Raw genomic sequence first — 25,359 nt, forward strand, 5'->3', positions numbered from 1 at the left:
TCTATTAAATACATAAATGAAGACCTGGAAGCGCATAAATCTTACATTTTACATCCTTCCTACATCCGATATCGGATCGGATAATGTGAAAACGGCCTAAGGCGTTTAGAAATTTGAAAGACATGGAATTATTCGCACGCATCCATCAAGCCTCGGTGGCTAAGTTGGTCATTTTAAGCCCTGTCGAAGGTGCGAATTTTTCAATTTTTTTTCTGTAATTTATAAAATATGTCGATATAATTATAATTCAACGTTATAGGTACATGGTTGGATACATATATTCTACATTGCTTTCTTTAAGAATGCAAAGCCTTTGGACAAAAATTGTAAGAAAATTTGAACCAAGTACGATCAGATTTGGACGTAGTTACGCAGAAACGTTCCAATCCATCTAAAATTGTCATTGAAATGAAAGACTTTTATTTTTCATACAAGGTCTAAAACTTAATGACAATTTCATGTGGATTGGAACGTTATTGCGTAACTAAGTCCATTTAAATAGATGTGTACATACATTAATGGTTCTCTGATATATAATCTTGTAAATAGCTGTGATATGAAATAAAACGAAAGTCATATTTGTGCGTGATATTTTCGCAAATCACCGAGGCAGTCGTCAAGGTCGTGTCAAAACCAATTCAAACAAGCATGATTCTGATTACACATTGTGTACAATATTGTGTAATCTTTAAAGTCTCTTATACACTTTGAGCGTGGTTCTGATTACACAAACATTATTCTGATGTGTATATCAAAGATACTACTTATAAACAATTATTAAACAGAGGTGCTTTTTTATCGCACTAGTGCGAGAAGTCGTTGATTTCTTAACAGGTCGAAACTTCGAAGGGCCATCTGTACTGAAAAACTTCATACAATACACGTGCGAAAAACGAATTCGGCACCTGTATCGTAATGTAGGTGCTGCTATTATAGTGCAATAGCACAGTATAATAAAGAGTACTATCGTACAGTATGGCCACTCCCGCTCCCCGCTGAAAGCGCCGCCCACCCCCTCTCGGTTACCTCTCAGTTACCACCTGTCAAAAACGCGAACAGTTAATCTGTCATATCTCACTCATTCAAGCGTGGTACGCGTTCACCTACACGAGCTTAGACTGTGTGCTAGGAACGCGCCCCTTTTATACATTTGATCGCTAGTGTCCGAGATGTGGCAATAGTGTAAAAAATATACAAACAATAGTGCAGCAACAATTGTTAAATTACACCAAGACAAATACTTCCTTAGGGAAACAGATCTGTTATTAAAAAATCGCATTGCAAATACAAACGTGCATTTAGACAGCTTCACCCGAATCGGTGCGAAAATAAAAATATTATTCACGTGTTGTCAGCATCTGAGTGTGAGTCATACTTCAAGATGCCACAATACTGTTTATAAAGTGTATTGACCACTACACGTAAAATATTTTAGCCTATAAGAAAATTAGTCCTACATAAAATCATAGGAAGTGAACTTACATTAAAAAAATCCACCTACTTATCAAATTCGTTAGAAGACCGCAAAATTAGACCCTACTCATAAAAAGACAAGACGGTTAAAAGTTTTACTCCTTTTTGCTGTATACTTAACACAGCTTACTAGCTTACAGCAGTTATACGTAGTATAAAAAAAAATACAGCGGTTATATATAGACATTATGGACAGGAAAATTCGGCTCAAACAATGTTGCTGCCTGTAACTCGAAACTTGTCAGATCCAAAATATATTTTCAGATTGCAAACTGTGTCATATTTAAACTACCTACTTTTTAGATATGTGTTTTAAACCACATATCTAAACAACACAACAACAACAGTAGGTACATATATGAAAGGTGGTTTACACTTCCTATGTATTGATTTTAATATTTATATCATTTAATAACATTCAGGATTCATGTAGCAATCAATAATAAAGATTATGCAAGGATATCCATATTATAATCCATATTACAAATGGCAAAGTGTGTGTGTCTGTTTGTCCGTCTTTCACGGCAAAACGGAGCGACGAATTGACGTGATTTTTAAAGTGGAGATAGTTGAAGGGATGGAGAGTGACATAGGCTACGTTTTGTCTTTTTCTAAAGCGAGCGAAACCGCGAGCAAAAGCTAGTATACTATAATTCCAGAAGCTTTCTACCAGCTTCTGCTTTTATTAGTGAAAACTATCTCCCTCTGGGTTTCTAGGTCAATCCACTCTGCTGATAAGACGTACTGAGCCAAACAGAGGTCGCCGCCAAATCGGTGGTTGCCCGGATACTGTTGAACTCTTAATCGGATTGACTCTTTTGTTGCATTTTAATGCGTAATAAGAGATGTCATTATTACTTTGTAATAGTTATTTGTTATACAAGGGGGCAAACTTGTATTTTAACACACGAGAAGTAAAATACATTTGCACCCGAGTGTAACACAAAACGAACCCCTCACTATAGCGAGGAAACTACAACAAAAAAAATGCGTTTATCACTGCTTACCAGTAGTTCCACAGGTGGTAAAACATCTTTATTACTAGATTCACCTACTTTTATCAATTTTAAAGCAGTTAATTTGACTTTATTCAAGGTCAAATTATTTTTTACCCAGGTTAGTGGATAAAATGATATTTTACCCGCTGGTATTAAAGGACAAAACACGTGTTTCCGAGCTAGTGAGGGGAAAAATAATGTAATCTTTACTTAACTTTCTTGGTTTCGTTTGACTGATAAGGACTATTGTTGATTTGCGTAGACATTTTTAATTGAAAAATTTAGCTAAAACATACCAACTAAAACAACACGGACCTAAAAATAAATAAACAATTAAAGACACATACAAAGGCTAATCGATCTTTACCTGATACTCAATGGTACCCGATTCCGATCCCATAAAAAGTTATGAACCTGAATCAGGCTCCGGGTTAATTTGTACTTATCACATATCACTCCCAGTTAATAATTATAGGTACATAAATATATATACATACTTAATAAGTGCCTTACGTCAATATTCCCATAAGGGGTAGGCACTAGGCAGAGCACATGAAACCTCAGATTTCAGTGTCACTAATCCATAGTCCATATAATGTTATAAATGGGAACGTGTATGTCTGTTTGTTTGTCCGTCTTTCACGGCAAAACGGAGCGACGAATCACAGTGATTTCTTTAACTGGAGATAGTTCAATGGATGGAGAGTGACATGGGCTACTTTTTGTCTCTTTCTAATCCCCCACTTCCCTAAAATGGGGAGTGGAAGTTTTTATGGAGCATTTGGCAATTTTCGAATATAACTCGAGCGAAGTCGCGGGCAATAGCTAGTACTTAAATGATTATAGGTATAACAAAGTAACTGTTGATTCGCAACGACCCTGTTGTGTTATTTATCTTTAATTCCACTTAATACCTCCCTTGACATGATATAATATATATTTGCATTAGATGCAGCGTGATGCAGTGCAAATACATAATTTGACTGTATACCTACATATTTGTTTATTCTAGATAATTATACAATGTTATGTAGTGTGTTATAATTAAATTATAAATTGTCCTTGCAGGCATTGCCCTCTCTAATTAAAAGGTAGGTGACAGTTTGTAGGCAAAGTCCAAAAAAAACCTTACATTAAATTATGATCCTACTTACATGACAAGTAAAATATTGATTTATTAGTAGTTTCATTAATTAACATTACTTACATTTATCACAGATTTTAGAGTACAATGGATGGCCACTACCGTAATTCGATAAATGTCAAAAAAAGTATAAAAATACAGATGTTTTTTTTGTATAATAATAGTTACCTCGAAAAACATCTGTATGAAAAATATACGTGCAGACTTCCTTTTTTCATGTATTATTCTAATTTGTGGTATTATAACAGAATTTTTTCATTATTCATATTTTCATAAATTAATTACGTTTATATCGAGTAAAATAAACTCAACGATACCAAAACGTCCACGCTTTAAAAGTAAAATAAATTTAGCCTGATGATATATGCTAGTCGCCGCTAACGGATGTAAGAAGCGCCTGGAATCCGTTGGCTCGTTGGGTGGACGACATTAGAAAAACTGCGGGGCACTTCTGGATGAGATTAGCCCAGGCCAGGACCGGGATAAGTGGCGTACACGAAGGGAAGCCTATGCTCAGCAGTGGGCGATTAATGGCTGAAATTATGATGATGATAAGCAAGTCTAGACGCAAAAAAAAACAATTACCAAATGGCCGTTTTAATTTCTAATAAAAAGTCAAACCGTCTCATTTGAAGTAATTAAATTCTCTCATAAATATTTTCCTTGACGTCACAACCTGCACCAAATGGGCACTTTCGGTTATAAATTATAAATACTTTAACGTTAAATAATCATTCGACTATAAAGCGCGAGAACGACATTCGCTCATTTTCATTGCAAACGCTTGAAAATTCAAGTAGATTCATATAATAACAAAACCAGTGTAAGAATTGTATGATTACCATTAGTTTGTAAAAAGAACCAGAGCTCATGGTACACTGGTCAGTTATAAAACAAATACTCACCTTTGAAAAACTACCTACATAGAATAATATGGTTACCTTATAGCCTGGCAATACGCCAGAGCAACCACTGAAACCACCCAAACATCATTCAATCTATCCTTTTCACTCATATATCTTATACAAATGTGTGTAAGAGACAGCAATAATCATTATGAGGAGACCAGTCTGGGACGTATTTTGTTTTGATGTACACTTTATGGGTCAATTATTTAACGTACTTAACCTTGTTGACGATTTTCTGCGGATATTTTTGTGCAGACGCGGACGTGGTCATACATACATGTCGAAGAGAAGATGAGAATTGAGAATTTTATACAATTTTGAGCAACTTTGTTAGCCGAACACAATATTATCAACTTTCTTAGTATAGCCACTGAGTGGGTGCTTCAAATTAAGCGCGGACGTGGCAGGCCTAGACGGAGATGGCGGGACGACCTTGATACCTTCATGATTAATTGGCCAGAAATAGCACACCAACGGGAGCTGTGGAAATCACAGGGAGAGCCTTTGCCCAGCAGTGGGATACAAAGAAAATAGTTGTGGCACTTCTGGCTGCTGTACAGGTGAGGTGATTAAAAGACTTAGGTATGCCATTCATATAAAATTGAGGGAAGACGGTTTACAATATTCAGGACATTCTATATTATTACAAATAAATTGTCTGAGGTTTTGTTTATTTATTACTTTTGTAACTTTTATTTTACACTACTATGTAGTATAATTCATATTCTGTAATCATAGTTGTAATTAGTTTAATTATTCGGTGTATAGACTTATGCTGTGATGCCGTGTAAATTATTTGAAATAAATATAAAATATTTTTTTTTTTTAATAAAAATAAAATATTTTTTTATTTGAAAAAGATGAATAAAGTAAAAGTGACAGTCTAATTATAATAATGGTAAAGGAACAAGACACTGTAATCCAGCAAATCCAAATCAAGTATGAATTTTTGAGGTAGAATCTGTCAGAAAAGATATACAAAACATTCGAAGTTTTAAATTTTTGTCAACAGAATTTATGATACATTTTGCGACACAATGATGATTTTACAGGCTATATTATAAAAATACTTCATTGGTATCATCATGGTTAATTTACGAGTTTTAAAAGTCAAGCCACGGCATCCATGGCTGCTATTCCCGGTTGGGCCTTGAGGTACCTTCAGTGTCAGAATCGGGTCGTTCACTTTATGTGTATTTTCGTTATCATAGGTCTTGAGTCATTATTGCAGCTTGCTAACGACCCCCTGAAGATAACTGTTCACTATACACATAATGTTACTACTTAAATTGCAATAATCAATCTTCTTTATTATTGAGGCATCAAGTAGAAACATAGCATACCTACATAAGTAGAGTACCTAAATATTTACAGACCAATACCCTTATTGTTCGCTAGAGATAGTTGAAATGTAACAGTCTACATAAATTGCATCATATTGCATTAGACATGACAAACACAATAAGCCCGTTCTCCAGAAACATATGATTTATCATCAACAGGAAGCAGTTTTTGGCCCGAGTTTGTCTTTAAACTGTATCCCAAAAAGAGGTATGGGCATTGCATGAATGTCTGTGTGGTAGTGAACAGAACAACTGATGTTATTCTAGACTCAGAGCAGAGCCAAACTGTGAGAGTATCTCAACATTAGAGAAAACCTTAGCTTTATAAAACTGCGGTGTTGTGTTCCACGAATAGGGTACGGTTGCCATTCCTCAACAAGAGAACTTATGAGAGTCGGCAACGCGAATGTAAAGAGGTCTACAGATTATTCACCTGACGATATCTCTTTCATGTCGTTGTTAACCCTCACACCACGCAGTTGATATCTGGCTACCTTGTACAACGGTAGAAACAACATTAGTTTTACTTGGCTTATGTTTCTAGAAGGCGGAGGTGCCTTGTTGGCAGCCTGCACTAACAAAGTCTCTGCAGTAATGGTGTCCTGCAGCATCCGTGGCTCCCAAAAACGAAATTTCACGTAATTTTCGATGACAAAAAACTAAACAACTGGCTACTTTACTCCCAGGTAATAAGGAGGAGGTGCCTTCCTGACCTTAATCCTAAAGATCTCCAAGGACGAATCACAAACCTACACACACTGCACCTTAAGAGGTTTGGCTACTTTACACCCCGGTAAGAACAACACTAACTTTACTTGGCTACTGTTTCTATGAAGGTGAAAGAGCCATGACATGAACGCCTTAATCGTCAAGGACAAAACACTCGAAACAGAAGTAAACACTCACCATTTGCCAGCTTCTCCAAATTCGACGACGACAACCCCGTCACCATGAACAGGTGGTCGTGAGGGATCTCCTCCTTCCTCCCCGAAGCCTCCACGTCGTTCCCAGCCACCATCGTGTCAGCAAAAACTGAATCTAGTCCTGATACAACTGTCCCTAGGCATTCTTGGAGGCAATGAGATCACAGCTGATCGCGCGGTATATTATATCTCGAGACTGTATCTGGAATGTTTGCTCGGGGATTTTCGTGTGAACAGTCAGTTTGCCAGTATTCCTCCGTCCGTAGTGAAGTGAGAAAAGTAGTACACGCAATTGTTTGTTGTTTTGTAATTTGTTGATGTTTGCACGATATAAAACAAATCTTACAACCATTCAAAACAAAAAGTAGAAAGGTGCATTAGGGTAATTCCGAATGATAGAAATGCTCGGGTAATTCCGAAAGGAGAGTCTCGATATGATGAAAATAATGGTGATGCGACTTTCGGCCCTAATACAGCATATTAAAATAAATATTTTTACCGTCGCCCAGAAACAGGATAGAAAGTAAATAATTTAACACGAAGATATATTATACAGTAATATTAATAAAATTAGTATTGCACTTCAAATCAAAGTGAAATTCATATTTTACACCTCCGGACTCCTTTAATTTAAAAATATGTAGTATCTCTCGCACACGTTTCCACATGATAAAAAAAAAACAAAAAAATTAAATTAATTAATTACAGAATACGATAATAATTACTAAAACTGCAATATTATGCAAAAACTGTTGAATTCAAATCATTTGGTCGGTAAAATGCTTGCGCAACATGACTGACGACTGTATTGCATTTCAGACGAGATCTTAAAATCTGAGAAAAATATTTTCCTATTGAGCATTAGACTATCAGACAAAACCATCAATAATTTGAATCGAAATTCAATCTTTTTAAAATTAAAAATATCTGAATTTTGTAATTTTCTCCCGCGGACGCTCCGGCTGTGGAATGAGGTATTCTGTGGGCTGCCGAGGTATTCCCGATGAACTACAGTATGGGGTTCTGCCAAAGGAGTGTACAAGTTTCTAATGGGTCGGCAACGCGCATGTGACACCCCCTAAGTTGCAGGCGTTCATAGGTTACGGTGACCGCTTTCCATCAGGCTGACTGTATATTCAATGGCAACGTTGAAGAGCTCAAAACCTTAACTGGGAAAGCCGTGGACTATTTTAAGACTTTTAGGTTTAATTTTTAATTGTATAATGCAGTGACATGTAATGCCATACGATAAATAAATAATAACTGTATACCTGTTTGTCATGTGGTATAAAAAGATCAACTGGAATTGCGAACAAAATTAGATACTGTAGATACAGATGTAGGTAAGGTCGGTAGTGACCCTGCCTGTTGCGCCGCGGTCCCGGGTTCGAATCCCGGTAAGGCCATTTATTTGTGTGATGAGCACAGATATTTGTTCCTGAGTCATGGATGTTTTCTATGTATATAAGTATTTATATATTATATATATCGTTGTACTCACAACACAAGCCTTCTTGGGCTTACCGTGGGCCTCAGTCAATCTGTGTAAGAAAGTCCTATAACATTTATTTATTTATTATTTAAGTATACGTAATTAGGTAAAGCATTGTATATAACTGGCTGCCTTTTCTCTCTTCACTACGCCCCGCTATATCTGGCTCCGCAAACATGTTCAACATTCGATTGTGCCCGTACACAGCAGGGGAAATTATTAATACAAACCTCAAATATTTACATAAATATCGTGTTAATGTGATCTTGGTTTCAGATCACATGCGGCATGTTTACTGATGTCTGTTTGACTTTGCCTGTCTGTTTGTCTGTTAAATAAATATATAGAAAAATAGAGTTGCCTATAATGCCTATTAAAAAAAATAATGTTTTTTTGTAAAATTGGTTAATGGAAAATAGTAGGTAATTAGGTCTGAGGTAGTTACTAATATAAATTGTAAATAAGTACATGGTTAAGTCAGTTTGAATCTAGGCGGCGTACAGAACTCGACGCTAAGTGCGATGAGCTAAAAGCCAGACCACCTGTGGCTACTTACTTACAACTATATCGGAGGGGTATATAGGAGGGGAGAGATATATTCTGACCTGCCGCGAGTGTGGCCGCACATTCGTAGCAAAAATTGGCTTCGTCAACAGTAAAACACTGTGCCCAATATGGAAGCTTAATTTTTTTTGGTATTTTCCTGTCAGAATATTTTTTGAAAGTTATGTTAAAATTAAAACCTATGTCTATTGTCCTTTGAGTCGTCGGCAACCCGAACCCTTCTTGGAACTTGTACACTCCTTTTTGCTGTATTAAGTACCTACACGAAAGGGAGTGTACAAGTTTCTAATGGGTTGGCAACGCGCATGTGACACTCCTGGAGTTGCAGGTGTCCATAGGTTATGCTGATCGCTTTCCATCAGGCGGACCGTATGCTTGTTTGCCACCGACGTAGTATAAAAAAACCTGTATACATTTGTGCCGTTTTTGATGTATTTGTATACTTATACCTAGTTGTAACATTTCAATTTTTTTGGTTTCGGGAACTAACAACCTTATATCTATGCTCCAATTATTTCATAAGACAAACTCGAAACGCAAACGCAGGGAGCTCATTCCACAGCCGTTGCATTCGCGGAAGGCCCTCTTAAACGTATTTGGACTAGTAAAAATAAGTTATGATATAAATCAAAATAAAATGGGTTAAATTGTGGCCTAGGCGAGAGACTGGCAACCTGTCACTGTAATGTCACAATTTGATTTCTTTCAACCCCTTTTTGCCAAGAGTGGCACTGTAACTTGAGTAGTTAATGTGCTCTGCACCCCTTTATGTATGTGTAATATAAATCAAAGCAAATCCAAGTGCAAAACCAGTAGCGTAGTTGTTGACAAAAACAGTTACAACAATTACAATTATTGTAAACACGCTAAATAAAGTAAACATGAACGGTGTCACATTACGACCATGTTTACTCTGCGTTGCGTCGCAGTTGCGTGGCGGAGGCGTGGCTGGGGAGTGGCTCGCTTGTGGCAAACAACCGTACTGCCGGTACTGGGTGCGTAGCTCTGCGTAGCGCTCACGAAACGCTCACGAAACGAAACGCTAATAGTAGATAGGTATCTATCTCTATCGCTCTTGTGTATTGGCGCGACAAAGCTAGACTACCTTTCGCGGCCATTCGCTTGGCCCCGTAGCCGAATGGCATTTTCCGACGCCAAACGAAAGCGATACGCCGCTGGCTCTGTCGCGCCAATACGCAAGCGCGATAGAGATAGATATCTACTAGCGCTTCGTTTCGTGAGCGTTTCGTGAGCGATTGTGCCATTCGGCTAGCCACCCTGAGCTGTTAGTAATATCAAAGAGGATCGAGTATTATAGAGAGTTACTGCCAAAGTAAAATGTGTAATCACAGTACATAGACTGCCATCTCTCGACACAAGCTTAAAACTTTTGAACCTCAGTTATGAAAATTTGGCCCATATTCTTAGCTTGATATCCCTTCAGGTGGCGAAATCCGGGAGCCGACCGCACGTAAAGAGGCAGGTAACCGGGAGCCGGACTTGAAATAAAAAGCTGTTGAGTGGCAAGGATACCGACCGATAAAATGACAGAAAAAGTTTACCCTTGAGTGGCGGGGCCCTCGCGGGTGGTCATGATATGTGTTAAAATGTCAAATATTAATATTAGCGCCATCTAGCCGAGCGTCCCCTAAAGGTGTATCGCCACCGTACCTTTTTCTGTATGGTTCTGAGGTACGTTTTTTTCTTAGACTTTATCTGTCTATACGGAGTTACATATGTATTTGGTAATAAGTATCCTATAGAAGTTAGTAATTCAATACATGTTACTTGCGCGTTGCAGGCTCCTTAAATGTGCTCAGAAATCGAAATATTACGCGAAAAAGTTAAGTTTCTGCACATTTTCTATAACTACAACGACTTGACCATGAGAAATGAAAATAAAGTTGCATGATGCACAAAATACATAGAGAGGACGTTGTTAGGTAATTCGGGAATTAGCAGTTCCAAATATTTGTTTTTATATTTGTTTTTTAGTTTCAATGAGAATGATGTTTTGGAATTCAATGAAGGTTAATCATTGTGTCAATAAATATTCGTTCTTCCACGCATAACAGATTACCCAAGGCACCATCAGACCAAAATGGTGATACGACCTATCTATATCTGCATCTAGGGAGAGAGAGAGAGAGAGAGAGAGAGAGAGAGAGAGAAATAATAATTTTTACGACTCTACATTTCTAAAAATTATGGAATAAGCATGAGCAACGCTATTTATCAATCGAATGGTTGAAATACAAAAATCGACCCCTGCAGTCATCTTGCGATTGCTAAGTGATCGGAGACCGGCGGAAGACCTGTGAAAACGTTTGCCTATTAGCACAGTATAAGGGCCATTTTTTTCAAAGTTGTCCACCCCATTTTTTTTGTAACATGGGTATTTTTTACGCGATTCCTACTCAGAATCGCGAGGTCTTTCGATCCTGACACGAGAAAAAAAATGTCCCAAGATTTCCATACATTTTTCAGATCTTCCATTCCGTTACCGCCATACAAAATGTATGAAAAAATGGTAACGGAATGGGAAAAAACCTTGGGACACTTTTTTTCTCCTATTAAGATTGAAAGAGCTCGCGATGCTGCTGCGAGCTGCGTAGAAACCATATAAAAATTTCCAAATCCAAAAAAAAACTTCAAAAAAATGGCCCATAAGAAAAAGTGTACAGTATTGGTGCAGGGACACATGTAAAAAAAACTACCACGTGCAAGAACTCGGGCAAAGGCTAATTATTAATTAAACATATGACAAATAGTAATGCAACATTTCTAAATTGACAAATCGGATAAAGCAAAACAACATTCTTTCCCGCGAGCCATCGGTAGCCAAAGTCCAACGCTCTTGTTTACACGACTGTTTGGACGTCTGCCCACTTTTGTGCGCAACTGTACACGCTAAAACCATAAGAAGACTATTTAAAAAACCAAAAAGGAAATACGATAGTACAAGTTTCTAATTGGTTGTCAACGCGCACGTAACACTCCTTGAGTTGCGGATAGGTTACGGTGACCGCTTTCCATCAGGCGGACCGTATGCTTGTTTGCCACCGACGTAGTATACAAAACCAAATAAACAAATATTTTTTTCCCTGACAAAATTGTATTCTGACGCTGAACCATAAAGAGATTGAAGAAATATATGATTTTCCTATGGGATGCTAATGCCGCTAAAATTAAAATTATTAGAGATATTTTAATGATTGCAACTTTCATTTTATCTTTTATATCATTAAAATCATTTTACTGGTCTTGACTACAAATACGATCTATTTATCTAAACATGTAATATTTCATTCGTACTTCATTATTAAATAACCCTTATAACTTTACATTTGAAGGTCCACAACACATCGCAACTCAAGTGGATCGCGAGAACAAATCTCAATAAAGCAAAGTCCACGCTGTGTTCATTGATGCGAGCGAAACCTTGGCCATTTTATGTGATGCGTTGTTCAGTCGCCAACAGATATATCGGAGCGCCTGAGGTGATCACAAACATCTGAACACGCCTTTATTCCTTAAGCGTCAGAAACGTGTACAGATGTTTTTGAATACCTCGGGCGCTCTTATTGAATTGCGATTGTCCATCTATCTAACATCTGTACCAACTTATTAGTGAAAGGAAATAAGCTAAAATAGGCCTTAAAACGTGGTAATTAGGAGATGGGGGAGTCGCAAATAAGTTGGGAGGCTTGGATGTGGACTTTGACCGTGATCAAAGTCCAATCAGGGCTGCCAAAAGGATTTAGTTATATGTAGTATAAATTTTAGTATGAATTTTCTGAGATGCACTTTTCGCTTTTGCCCTAATCTGTTAAACAAAGGCCTTGGATCCCGTTTAAACGGCACGTGCAAGTTAAAAAGCAACTATCATGATAGCAATAAGGTTCAAATCCATAAAAAGCCCTTTCGGAGATAACACGTTTTGTCATCTTCAAAAAAAGTTACCTGCACACTGCAAACTGTTTAATAAATCGGACGTTCATGTGCTATCATGATAGGTCTTTATAGTGACGAGAGATTTTGCTCTCACATTGGAGACGCTGAGCTAATCATCTGTGAATAATAGAAACAAAGGCCTTATGATGAAGATGCAAAATCGAAAAGTTCATCTCAGAAAATTCATACTATATGTAGTACTCATAGTTGAGCCTAGTAAAAACGATGCACTTATTACGGTACTATAAAAATGGTAGACCTGACTGATTAGGCGCTAGAAAAGGCTATTGCTCAAAGGGTTCCTTAGCATCTAACAGCTAACAATGCTACTGATGATGGGCTAGGGTAGACAAATTAATAATTTATCGCCAAGGAATACACCATAAAATCTCTTAGGTTATCTCCGTTAGAGAGGCGACGTCCGACTAATGTTTGATTAGTTTACAATACGCTTGCTTTTTAGCTACATTCGTTTAGTAATAGTCATTGAGTTCTCTTCTTGGTATAGTTATTATTGTCATTTTCAACTTTCATGAAATAACATTCTTAAAAATCAAGTATACGTAGTTAGATAACCTCTATCTGTGAAATCCTGTAATTGAATTAGTGTTGTTATTAAAATTTGCATAAATAAAGTTTTTTTTTATATAATCACCGTCGTTAGACATTCAAGCATTAAAAAGGACATGATTATTGTTTTCTAGAAAGCGCTGGTAGGCCTAGCGGTAAGAACGTGCGACTTTCAATCCGGAGGTCGCGGGTTCGAACCCCGGCTCGTACCAATGAGTTTTTTTGGAACTTATGTGCGATATGTCATTTGATATTTGGCAGTCGCTTTTCGGTGAAGGAAAACATCGTGAGGGAACCGGACTAATCCCAATAAGGCCTAGTTTCCCGTCAGGTTGGAAGGTCAGATGGCAGTCGCTTTCGTAAAAACTAGCGCCTACGCCAAATCTTGGGATTAGTTGTCAAAAGCGGACCCCAGGCTGCCATGAGCCGTGGCAAATGCCGGGATAACGCAAGGAGGGTGATGAGTTTTCTAGAAATTCTCAAGAAGTAAAAGTTTCAACCCTAGAGCTCTATATTAGTGTTAATAAGAATCTGTACAAATGCTGATTGGTGCGAGCACGCGGCGACCGCGTGGAGTAACTTGCCAAGTGTTAGGTTCAAAACATAACATGTGTCTTTTATATTACACTAGCTTTTGCCCGCGGTCTCGCTTGCGTTAGAAAGAGACAAAAAGTAGCCTATGTCACTCTCCATCCCTTCAACTATCTCCACTTAAAAAATCACGTCAATTCGTCGCTCCGTTTTGCCGTGAAAGACGGTCAAACAAACGACACACACACTTTCCCTTTTGTAATATTAGTATGGATTTTCCACTTTATTTATGAAAGATTGAAAAGTATCCTGAACAATTTGCAGACATTAACACATATCTATGCCAAAAATTTGTATTTAGTTCCTTTCTCTGAAAACACAGCCTACAAGTCATGAAACGAAGTAAAATGTTGAGTGTTGAGTATTGTCCGTAAAAAATTGCATCTCTCGCACACTAAACACCAACATGTTACATTTGAAATGATGTGTAGAAAAACAGAATTTAAAAAAATATACTGAAAATAATGTATCTTAGTAATTTTTAGGCAGTTTTGGATGGTTCCCCGTACAAATCATATGCACGATTTACTCTAAAAGGTGGGTATTTTAGGCAAACAGAAAATACCAAAATATAAAAATCGAAAAACATTTATATAGTACACTAGCCTTTCCCGCGACTTCGCCCGCGTATTAAAAGTACCTAATCTTATTAACCCTTTAATAAAATGGCGGAAAAGTTTGAAAAAACTGGATGATGGCGATTTTTAGTAAATGATTTGGGCAGATTTTTTCAGAGTTAGTAATTATTTTATGATTAATTATTTTATCATAGGGGTTCCACAAATAGTGTACCTTTTTAATAGTAGTCATTTCTTTTAAATAAAACTTATCAATTACGATATATTTATATAAATAATATTTGGCCTATTTAACTTCTAACACTGATTTAGTATAAAAATCGATCTTAAATATTTTTTTTATTATTTTTCCCAGAGTCAGAAAACCATTGTCTATCACATATATTAATATCTCGTTAAAAGAATAATTCATGCATTTAAGGGTTAAAACGTTGAACTTTGGACTCCCATTTCACACCCATAGGATGTGAATTTTGAAAAATCCTTTCTTAGTGCTCCTCTACACCGTATAAGGAACCTACGTGCCAAATTTGGAGTCTCTAGGACCAGCGGTTTCGGCTGTGCGTTGACATATCAGTCAGTCAATCAGTCAGTTTCTTCTTTTACATATTTAGATACTCAGATGTCTTCGATAATGACGTCAATGCAACCCGAGCACTCAGATTGCAGAATAATCCTATTCTTAACCCTTTGTCTGCTAATGGGTTCCAGGCGTCACGCGGCGCTGTATTTTCCATTACTTTCTTGAATGGTGTCAGTTACATTCCCTTGTATTTTTATAAAGCCCTAGGGTAGCTGTGCAGATATGAAGACTAAGTAATTATAAGGTGATTTAATAAATTTTGAAAAAAAAAAACCCGACATAGTGAACCGATTTTCATCAGACATGGCTAAGGAAACTCCCGACTAATTCAGCTTTCAAACAAAGAAAACGAAATCTAAGTGCGTTTTCACATTATCCGATCCGATATCGGATGTAGGACCGATATCCCATACATTTAAGCCGCCATCTTTGATTTTTTTGCCTTTGAAATCCTTTCGACATCCCATATATCGGATCGGATAATGTGAAAACGTACTTAATGGATCATCCGTTCGAAAGCTATGATGCCACAGACACACACACACAGAGAGACAGACATAAAAACCAGAAAATACTCCGTCGTTTTTGGGTCGACAGTTAATAATTGATTTGTTCGTAGGTAATTCTTATTTTTAAATATCGTTGACAGCAAGATCGAGTCTAGACACGGGATCAAAACTTGTGAACCTCAGCCTTAACAATTTGGCCCATATTCTTAACTAGATGTGTCAAAATTATCAAATATTAATAAATAAATAAATATTATACGTACATTAATTCTTACACAGATTGACTGAGTAAGCTCAAGAAGGCTTGTGTTGTGGGTACTCAGACAACGATCTATACAATATATAAATACTTATATACATAGAAAACATCCATAACTCAGGAACAAATATCTGTGCTCATCACACAAATAAATGCCCTTACCGGGATCGAACCCGGATATTAATATTTTCTAGTTCCTAATTAAACGCAAAATTAGTAAAAAGTAGGTAGGTACCACTACTACTAAGCTAAATGGCCTTGATTTTCCATCAGCATGGAAAACCTGACTAAATATAAATCAGTTTTTGCTCTATTTTAGTGAAACCGCTAAAAAATATCAAATTACGAGTAAATCAAGTCAAATGACTAGCGCTTTTGATAAGTGTTTCTTAAAAAATATTGAGTGTTTTCAGTCAGCCATTCTTATTTTTTAAGCCGAATACAATTTGAGTTCGGTCGGTTCGGTTCGGTCGGTTCTTTTCATTAGACTTATATTGACCGGGATATTAGTACCTTTTTGACATCCACCCGCCTTCGTCAGTTTTCCGCGATCATGATGCATGCAACTGCGTCGAAATATCGGGAGCTCGACAAAAATCAAAAAGGTAATCACGGTCTATATCCCAGTCAATATAAGTCTAATGAGAATACAATTTGTATTTAGTTATGAATCTAATCTTAATATTCCTTTCAAAAATGACGTCACCTTTGTCATTGACAGATCAAATCGATAACTAATCCAGGCCCCCTAGCCGAATGGCAAAAACGCTCACGTAACGAAAAGCTCGTACATATCTGCCTCTATCGCTCTTGCGTATTGGCACGACAGAGCCGGACTAACTTTCGCGGCGTTTCGTTTTCGTTTCGGTTACGCATCCTCCTGTCGCGGCTGACGTGCTTACCTCTACGCCACCTCTGCCGCCACGACTCAGCGGTATGGTATCTATTTCAGTTTAAGTTTATACCTGGCAGGCAAGCACGGTCGCGTGATAAACGATATAGCGTTAGGCCGTCCTTTTCGCACTATTTGTAAGTGCGACAGGAACGCATGCGATAAAATATATTTAAAAAAAAAGTTCATCCCACTAGTGTGCTACGCCCGCAGATCTAATCCTGCATCTGTTATTGAAAACTAAAATAATTAATATCTTCTAGTAATTTGAAGGTAAAATAACGTCTTGACACGCAATCAAAAACAAAACATACCTTGCATTATTTATATAGGATATCTATCTTTTCCCGCGACTTCGCTCGCGTTAGAAAGAGAAAAAAGTAGCCTATGTCACTCTCCATGCCTTCAACTATCTTCACTTACAAATTCATGTCAATTCGTCGCTCCGTTTTGCCGTGAAAGAGGGACAAACAAACAGACACACACTTTCCCATTTATAATATTAGTATGGAAGTACGGATTTACATATCTCATACTAAGAATCGTACCTCGATTTTTTAGCGCCACCTATTAAATACTATCATAACTACACTGATGATGCATACAAATTTATTTTTTTGCAAAATGTGTATTGACGTGATATCATGATTTTAAAATAAAAAAAATGTCATTTGTTCTTATAGAAAATAAAAACACGCAAAAATATTTGGGGAAAGAATGATTTTGGCCACTTCTAGGCTGCGAACAGCGCCATCTAGTTTTAAGTCTAAAAGGTCTATACAGTTCAGGGTACTTACGCCTTTTTGTATGGGTTTTGTCAGGTCAGTATTAAATCGTTCTTGATACCTGGCACGCAATTATGGTCGCGCGATAAATGATAAAACATCAGCACGGGAAGCATGGTCGCGCGATAGACGATAAAATATCAGGCCGTCATATCGCACTTACGTGCCATGATTGCCCTGCTGATGGTATTTTTATAGCAAATTAGCGTTCCGAATTCTGATACGCAATTAAGTGATACTAAAGACAGATTTCGATTAGCCGTCCAAGGCAAGGCCAGTGCGAAGGACGTCGGCAAACAGAACTGTTTGCCGTCCACCCCGTGACGCCAGCTCTGACCCTGTTTATCATCCACCCTGCCGGCGTATCATGCTTCCAATTTTATCACTTATCCACGTGGATAAAGCATCCGTCACGCTTTGGTAAGTATGCCAGTGTGTGAGTGACAGTTGTCTTATCCGCGTGGATAAGTGATAAAATTGGAAACATGATAGACCGGCTGATGAGTAACATTATATACTCTGTCAAACAAGTCTGTCAGTAAATAAGAACAAAGAAAACTATACAAATACAAATACAAAAAGTTTATTTCATTACCAGACATAGATAAAATATAGGAATTAAACAGTAGGTATAGTTACATCTAAATATATAAAAGAAGAAGTCTGAGTGACAATCAAGCAACGAAACCGCTGGTCCTAAGATTTCAAAAACTATAAGAAACAGGTTTTTTGAAAATTTAACCCCTAAAAGGGTGAAAAGGGGGTGATAAAGTCAAAAAATCAATATGGGTATCGTTTTTATGGTTTATCGGGTCGCTGATCACGATAAATACAACGTTTTTAAAATCTAACGAGGCGGAAGTGAAATACCTTCTCCCCTGTTGTGGTGCAATGGGGTTTAAATATCAAAAAAATATATAAAAGAAGATATTGACTGACTGACTGACATATCAACACACAGCCGAAACCGCTGGTCCTAGAGATTTCAAATTTGGCACGTAGGTTCCTTATATAGTGTAGAGGAGCACTAAGAAATGATTTTCCAAAATTCACCTCCTAAGGAGGTCAAATGGGGGTTCAAAGTTTGTATGGGGAAACAAGATTAGTTTGACTATTTTATTCGAAACTTCACAGGAAGATTCCTTAAGACATATGACTGAATACGTGTTTCAGGTTTTTTGAAATTTTTTTTTTTTTTTTTTTTTTTATGGGATAGGAGGCAAACGAGCAGACAGGTCGCCTGATGGTAAGCGATCACCGCCGCCCATGGACACCCGAAACACCAGAGGTGGGAGGAGAATTTAACCCCTAAAAGGGTGAAAAGGGGGTGATAAAGTCAAAAAATCAATATGGGTATCGTTTTTATGGTTTATCGGGTCGCTGATCACGATAAATACAACGTTTTTTAAAATCCAACGAGGCGGAAGTGAAATACCTTCTCCCCTGTTGTGGTGCAATGGGGTTTATAAATATATAAAAGAAGATATTGACTGACTGATTGACATATCAACACACAGCCGAAACCGCTGGTCCTAGAGATTTCAAATTTGGCACATAGGTTCCTTATATGGCGTAGAGGAGCACTAAGAAAGGATTTTTCAAAATTCTCCTCTTAAAAGGGTGAAATGGGGGTTCAAAGTTTGTATGGGGAAACAAGATTAGTTTGACTATTTTATTCGAAACTTCACAGGAGGATTCCTAAAGACATATGACTAAATACATGTTTCAGGTTTTTTGAAAATTTGACCCCTAAAGGGGTGCAAAGGGGGTAAAGTCAAAAACACAATATGGGTATCGTTTTTATGGTTTATCGGGTCGCTGATCACGATAAATACAACGATTTTTAAATCTAATGAGGTGGAAAAGAAATTTTCTCCCCTGTTATTGTGCAATGGGGTTAAAATATCCAAAATAGCCATAAGTATAGCTTTAGTTTCTATCTTTACTTCTGGTTCAAGAGATTTCAAATTGACACGGAAGTTCCTTAGAGGAGCACTAAGAAAGGATTTTTCAAAGTTCACCTCCTAGCATGATAATTTGACAGGGGCAAGGACAGGGACAGAGCCAGGGACAGGGACAGGGACAGGGACAGGGACAGAGACAGGGACAGGGTCAGGGACAGGAACAGAGACAGGAACGGGATAGGGTTAGGGATAGGGATAGGGATAGGGATAGGGATAGGGATAGGGATAGGGATTGGGATTGGGATAGGGATAGGGATATGGATATGGATAGGGATTGGGATTGGGATTGGGATTGGGATAGGGATAGGGTTAGGGATAGGGATAGGGATAGGGATTGGAATTGGGATTGGGATAGGGATAGGGATAGGGTTAGGGATAGGCATTGGGATTGGGATTGGGATAGGGATAGGGATAGGAATTGGGATAGGGATAGGGATAGGGATATGGATAGGGATAGGGATAGGGATATGGATAGGGATAGGGATAGGGATAGGGATATGGATAGGGATAGGGATAGGGATTGGGATTGGGATTGGGATAAGGATAGGGGTAGGGGTAGGGGTAGGGGTAGGGGTAGGGGTGGGGATAGGGATCGGGATCGGGATCGGGATAGGGATAGAAATAGGGATAAAAATAGGGGATGGGGACGGGGATAGGGATAGGGGAGGGACGGGGACAGGGACGGAACGGGGACGGGGACAAAGATAGAGATAGGGACGGGGATAAGAATAGGGATTGGGGTCGGAATAATCGGTCGGCAATCGATATTTAGGCAGTGTAAAATGCAGGTGGCCCAGTGGGAAGGTATTAGTAAGTAGGCATCGGCGAGTATCCTGCATCCGTAAACTATTACATTCAATGTGCTGTAAGAAGATCGTTGTTTGCTTGCCTTTTATATGTTTACGTTTGCAATAAGTATAAGCAAAATGGAAAAAATTGTAAGCGATAATGCAAGGAAGTACTTTTTACCCTACCGACCATAGCGTCGAGTCGAGATACTGGCTATGTGGGTTGTATGAAGTTTCCCCAGTATAAATATTTATATAGGTAAAATACATACATATTCGCACCTACGCTGTGGTCGCTGTGTAACAATTCTACAATCATTGCAAGAATTTCTTTTAAAACAATATTAATATGTGTAAGGTTCAGTCAGCCAAAACCGGACCGTACAGCAAATAGATCAGTTACAATGGCCCTCCAGTCGAGAATTGCCCCGCTTTACCTTAATCGAAATAATCGCGGACAGATGTAAACTATAGGTATCCTTTTCTCCAGCACCCTAAACAAAAGGATGCATATAGTTTTCTTTGTTCTTATTTACTGACAGACTTGTTTGACAGAGAGTATGTACGGTCTTAGACGAAGAAGGGCCATTTTTTTTTCAAAGTTGCCCACCTTACTTTTTTTTGGATTTGGAATTTTTTATGTGGTTTCCCGAGCTCTTTCAATCATAATAGGAGAAAAAAAGTGTCATAAGGTTTTTTCCATTCCGTTACCATTTTTAACCGCCGCACCCAAACCTCAAGGAAGGTGGTTCTCAATTCGTCTGTATTTTTTTTTTATGTTATGTTTATTCCACGATATCTCCGTCGTTACTGGACCGATTTTGAATATTTTTTTTTCGGTTGAATATATATGCATAGATTGGTCCAATTTTTATCAGAACCCAGTTCTGATGATGAGATCCTGGAGAAATCGAGGGAACTCCTGAAATCTGAAAGGCTTACATATGGTGATTTTTGTGTTTTTATAAGAACAGCGTGCATTTACGTACAGAACAGTGACATTTGGTGCAGTGGAGCTGCTGATGATGGTTAGAACGGAACTCCTCATATCTGAACTGCAGTGACTTTGGTTTTTTTTTTTAAGAACAGCTTGCACTTACGTCCAGAAAACAGTGACATTAGGTGCAGTGGAACTGCTGATGAAGATCAGGGGGGCTACCATGAAGTGCTAAAGCCGTTCAGTTTAGGTTAAGAGAGAGGGACGGAGCTATGGAACTGTTAGAACAGGATCCATGAAGAGTTACTACTACTCGAATTTTAAAGGCACATGTATTTATAATCATTCAAAATTCTTTGAGGTGGTGGTGAGGAGGTGGGGAAAGATTGAAGGGCTTTTCTTGAGGGGTAAGATTAAATTTCTGTTTCGTATAATGAAGAACCAACTGGTCAAGGCGCGTGTCTGTTTTCGGCAAAACATCGATTATCTGGGGTGCCTGTACCAAGACAAAACTCCTCGGTTGGAAGTTCTTCCCCCACCTATGAGTCTAAAGCACAAACTGCGGCAAGCTGGGCATCCGAGCTTCACACGCTGGACAGCTTCTTTTAATATATCACGTCTGGAGTATTGCAGCCATGGGACGGCTCAAAATACCAAACTCTTTTAGTAGGAATGATTGGCGACAAGAAGCTAACGGCCAAAAAAAAGACGGTGTTTTACAAAACAAAAACTTATTAATTTCTGGCACGGGGTCTCCATCCTTACTTGGTGGATAACCTGACACCTACGATCTATCTGCGGCTATATTTACATTAGACAAGAGTGAACAGGACGTCGTAAGAGTCTGAGCTAAGAACCACGGGCGCCTTTCCAATCAAGATGCGCGCGCTCGGCTTTAGATAAAAAGAAAAATTACCAAAAAAAAAAAAGACAAAAACAAAAACTTAATGGCCGGGATTTTACGATCTATCTTACATTAAAGTCGAAGACTGAGCTAAGCGGAATCGATGCGCGCGCGGCGAAATTAACGACTAAACTCTCATGAAAACTCGAAAATTCGCGTTTTCCGGGATCTAAGGCTACGCTAGATCGATTTTTTACCCCCGAAAACTCCCACATAACAAACTTCAGCGAAATCGTTAGAGCGGTTTCCGAGATCGTCGGTAAATAAATAAATATACAAGAATTGCTCGTTTAAAAGTATAAGATAAATTATGTCTGGTTACGATTAACTCTGACTCCGTTAACGTAACTATATTATCGCCCGTAACTGTACTAGTTAAACATCGTCAGGCCATCTCGCTGGTCCATTAACTCGCTATAAATAAAAGTGTGAAATTAAAGTTTATTATTAGGCGTCCTCATTTGTGGCTGTCTTTACACGAACTACACTACAATGTAATAACGGACAGTTATCTACTGGATGATTACAAATAACAATTAATACCATTAAGGGCATATTTTTACTTTGTTGTCGATTTCACTTTTTTATTTTTCTGGAAATTTTTGCACTTTTTCTACTCAGAATCATGAGCTCTTTCGATTCTGCTAGGAGACAAAAAATGTCCCAAAATTTCCATAGGTACATTTTTTGTCTTCCTCTGAGTTACGACCAAGCAAGTTGTATGAGAAATTGTAACTCAGTGGAAAAAAATTGTGAGACATTTTTTGTCTCCTGCGGAATCGAAAGAGCTCATGATTCTGAGTAGAAAAAGTAAAAAATTCCCACATTTGGATGAAAAATTAAACAGACAAGAATATAAAGATATGCCCATTACGAGTACTAAGAAGTCCTAAACTCATATGTAGTTATACTACATACATAAACTTACACCTGTATTCCTAGAAGAGGCAGGCAGAGCACATGAAACTAATCAAATTCCAGAGGTACTTTTAGCAACTAAGGGGTTGAACGTAAACGAAGATGTACCAAATACCTAATTTAACATATTCTATCATACATATTCCAAATAACCTATTTAGTATATGTAGTGACAATATTCGATATTGATTGTTAGATAAATCCAAATATATTTAAAGTCACACACAGGTCGAACGCGATTAATTAACATTATTTTTACCTTTTTTCCCCTCCCGCGACCACGGCCAGTGCAACCTGGCCGAAACGTTGGGAAAAAAGGTAAAAATAATGTTAATTAATCGCGTTCGACCTGTGTGTGACTTTAAATATGTGTACAAAGCGCGAGAACTTAAAGTGTTAAATCCAAATATATTTTTTGTATAAACTGACTGTTGCTGGTTGGTTGCTCTATGCTTTCACAATGTGTCTTAAACATTTTTTGTTTTTTAAAATAGTCGTCCTACTACTTATTCTTAATTCACTATGGTCAGTATGCGATGGTCAGTACGAAAATTCGTACGAACAGATACTAGTAATAACAAATCGGCTGCGGTCAAGCCAGTTGCCAATGATTCCTCGCTCGCGTCACACGTCTGACCAATGCTGCCAAGGTTCAAAATACGACTCAAGCTTCACTAATAAATAAAAAAATAAAATTAAAAACAAATGGGATAAACTTTTGACTCAAATTGAAAAGACGTTGAGTGACATTTGTTGTTTTAATTTATTTTATTCAGGTGTGATATTAGGTTTTAAGTTTAGTTTTTTAGTAGTGTTGTGATTTTGTGTTTAGTGCAATGGAAGAGCAAGGAGGTATGTATCTTTTTTTAAATTATAGTATTTTTTTTATCATAGTCTTTATTCTTGGAACTTTTTAGAACGTTCGCGAGAACTGGCGTCTATTCTGTGCACGTTGCAGAAGTTAATATTGTTTTAATTTTTTCTATGACTTTTTATTACCACTAATTTTTAAAAGTTGGTGGTTTTAACATGACATGCCTATTAATAATATTAGAAGCAGAAAATTTGAAATATAATTCATACTTTTCATGCAAAAGTTTTCGGATAAAATTTTGGGATCAAATCGAACTAAAAGCTAGACAACGCGCACGTATCATACTGTAATAGATGTAGCTAGCGTTTGGAGGCTACGGTAACCGCTTATTTGAAGGTACTTTAATCACCCAAATTAGGTGTCAAGAATTATTTAAAATTTTTACAGCAGTGTTTCGCAAAATTTTTCGGAAAAGTTTATATTTTAAATTCCAACGAGAAAGAGTCATTATTCCTGTCATATCTGTCATTATTAATTATTTCCCAAATTACACACTCACCTATTGAATACTTCTTTATTTTTTTTGTTATTTGCTGTTTTCTATTTTTACATTAGAGTTTAAAGAAGAAAACATCTTTTGCTCTTAAAATAACCGACCGATAAAAAAGGAGGTTAATGCTACTGCGTAAATTAAAAGGAAAACAAAAACAATGCCAATGGATAAGATAAGTTGAAGGGTGTGGGTTCAAAGACAGCGAGTTTGCAAAACTTTGGAATGTAGATAGGTCATATCTGTACTCGTACATTCTGTTGTTATATCGTAGCGCACCTATGATTCTAACGCACATAAATGTTATTTCACGCAACACTTGTGAGAATATGACATCCACACAACACGGGTTTTGGTAGAAGCATCGGAAGCTCTGGCAGAGCCGCCGTTATATGTAGTATTGGCACCGTCTGGTTGAAATTTAAAACGTTCGCGTTTTTCTTGAATTTATCGCATTATTTTAATCAAAAGTTTGTTTTTGCGCTGTGGGTTTAGGCGTAGATACCGAGCGGGTCCTGTGATACGAGCAAATTGACCGTAACATTTATTCAGCGATTTTGAATAATAAATCATAGTTACATTTACTTCCTATTTTTCACACAATATAAATTATTAAATTATGAACTCGGGTGGTCAAATGCTCGTTATTCTTTTATTTTGCTCATAAACGAGACTTACTTACTGAACGACCCAACTCGAATACCAGCAGGCGAGTAAAGATTTGATGTCATACCAATTTGTAATGTAACATACTGCTTTCAAGAGCACGTTGTGATACGAATTACTTAATACTCTGTTTTTTCGCAGACTACGAATGGAAAAAAAATATTTCCACAATTATTCCACATCCATATAAAACCTAGGTGTAAAAGTTGTAAAAGAAATTCGCATCACGATAGTTAAAGGGTTAGTTACAAA

General features: G+C 37.6%; 2 protein-coding genes across 2 annotated transcripts in view; one reads left to right on the forward strand and one right to left on the reverse strand.

Moving 5' to 3' along the window:
* Positions 1-6,934, reverse strand: part of LOC125236011 (synaptic vesicle glycoprotein 2C-like) — a 31,524-nt gene extending 24,590 nt beyond the window's left edge. Inside the window, 1 exon segment of the mRNA XM_048142696.1 lies at positions 6,773-6,934. Coding sequence (XP_047998653.1) covers positions 6,773-6,884 — 112 coding nt within the window. The 5' untranslated portion in view covers positions 6,885-6,934.
* Positions 6,935-23,677: 16,743 nt separating this feature from the next.
* Positions 23,678-25,359, forward strand: part of LOC125241423 (synaptic vesicle glycoprotein 2C-like) — a 64,227-nt gene continuing 62,545 nt past the window's right edge. Inside the window, exon 1 of the mRNA XM_048149907.1 lies at positions 23,678-23,929. Within this exon, the coding sequence (XP_048005864.1) occupies positions 23,914-23,929 (16 nt within the window). The 5' untranslated portion in view covers positions 23,678-23,913. The remainder of the gene's footprint in view (positions 23,930-25,359) is intronic.

The sequence above is a fragment of the Leguminivora glycinivorella genome, chromosome 2, assembly GCF_023078275.1.
Source record: "Leguminivora glycinivorella isolate SPB_JAAS2020 chromosome 2, LegGlyc_1.1, whole genome shotgun sequence".
In the NCBI taxonomy this organism is placed as follows: domain Eukaryota; kingdom Metazoa; phylum Arthropoda; class Insecta; order Lepidoptera; family Tortricidae; genus Leguminivora; species Leguminivora glycinivorella.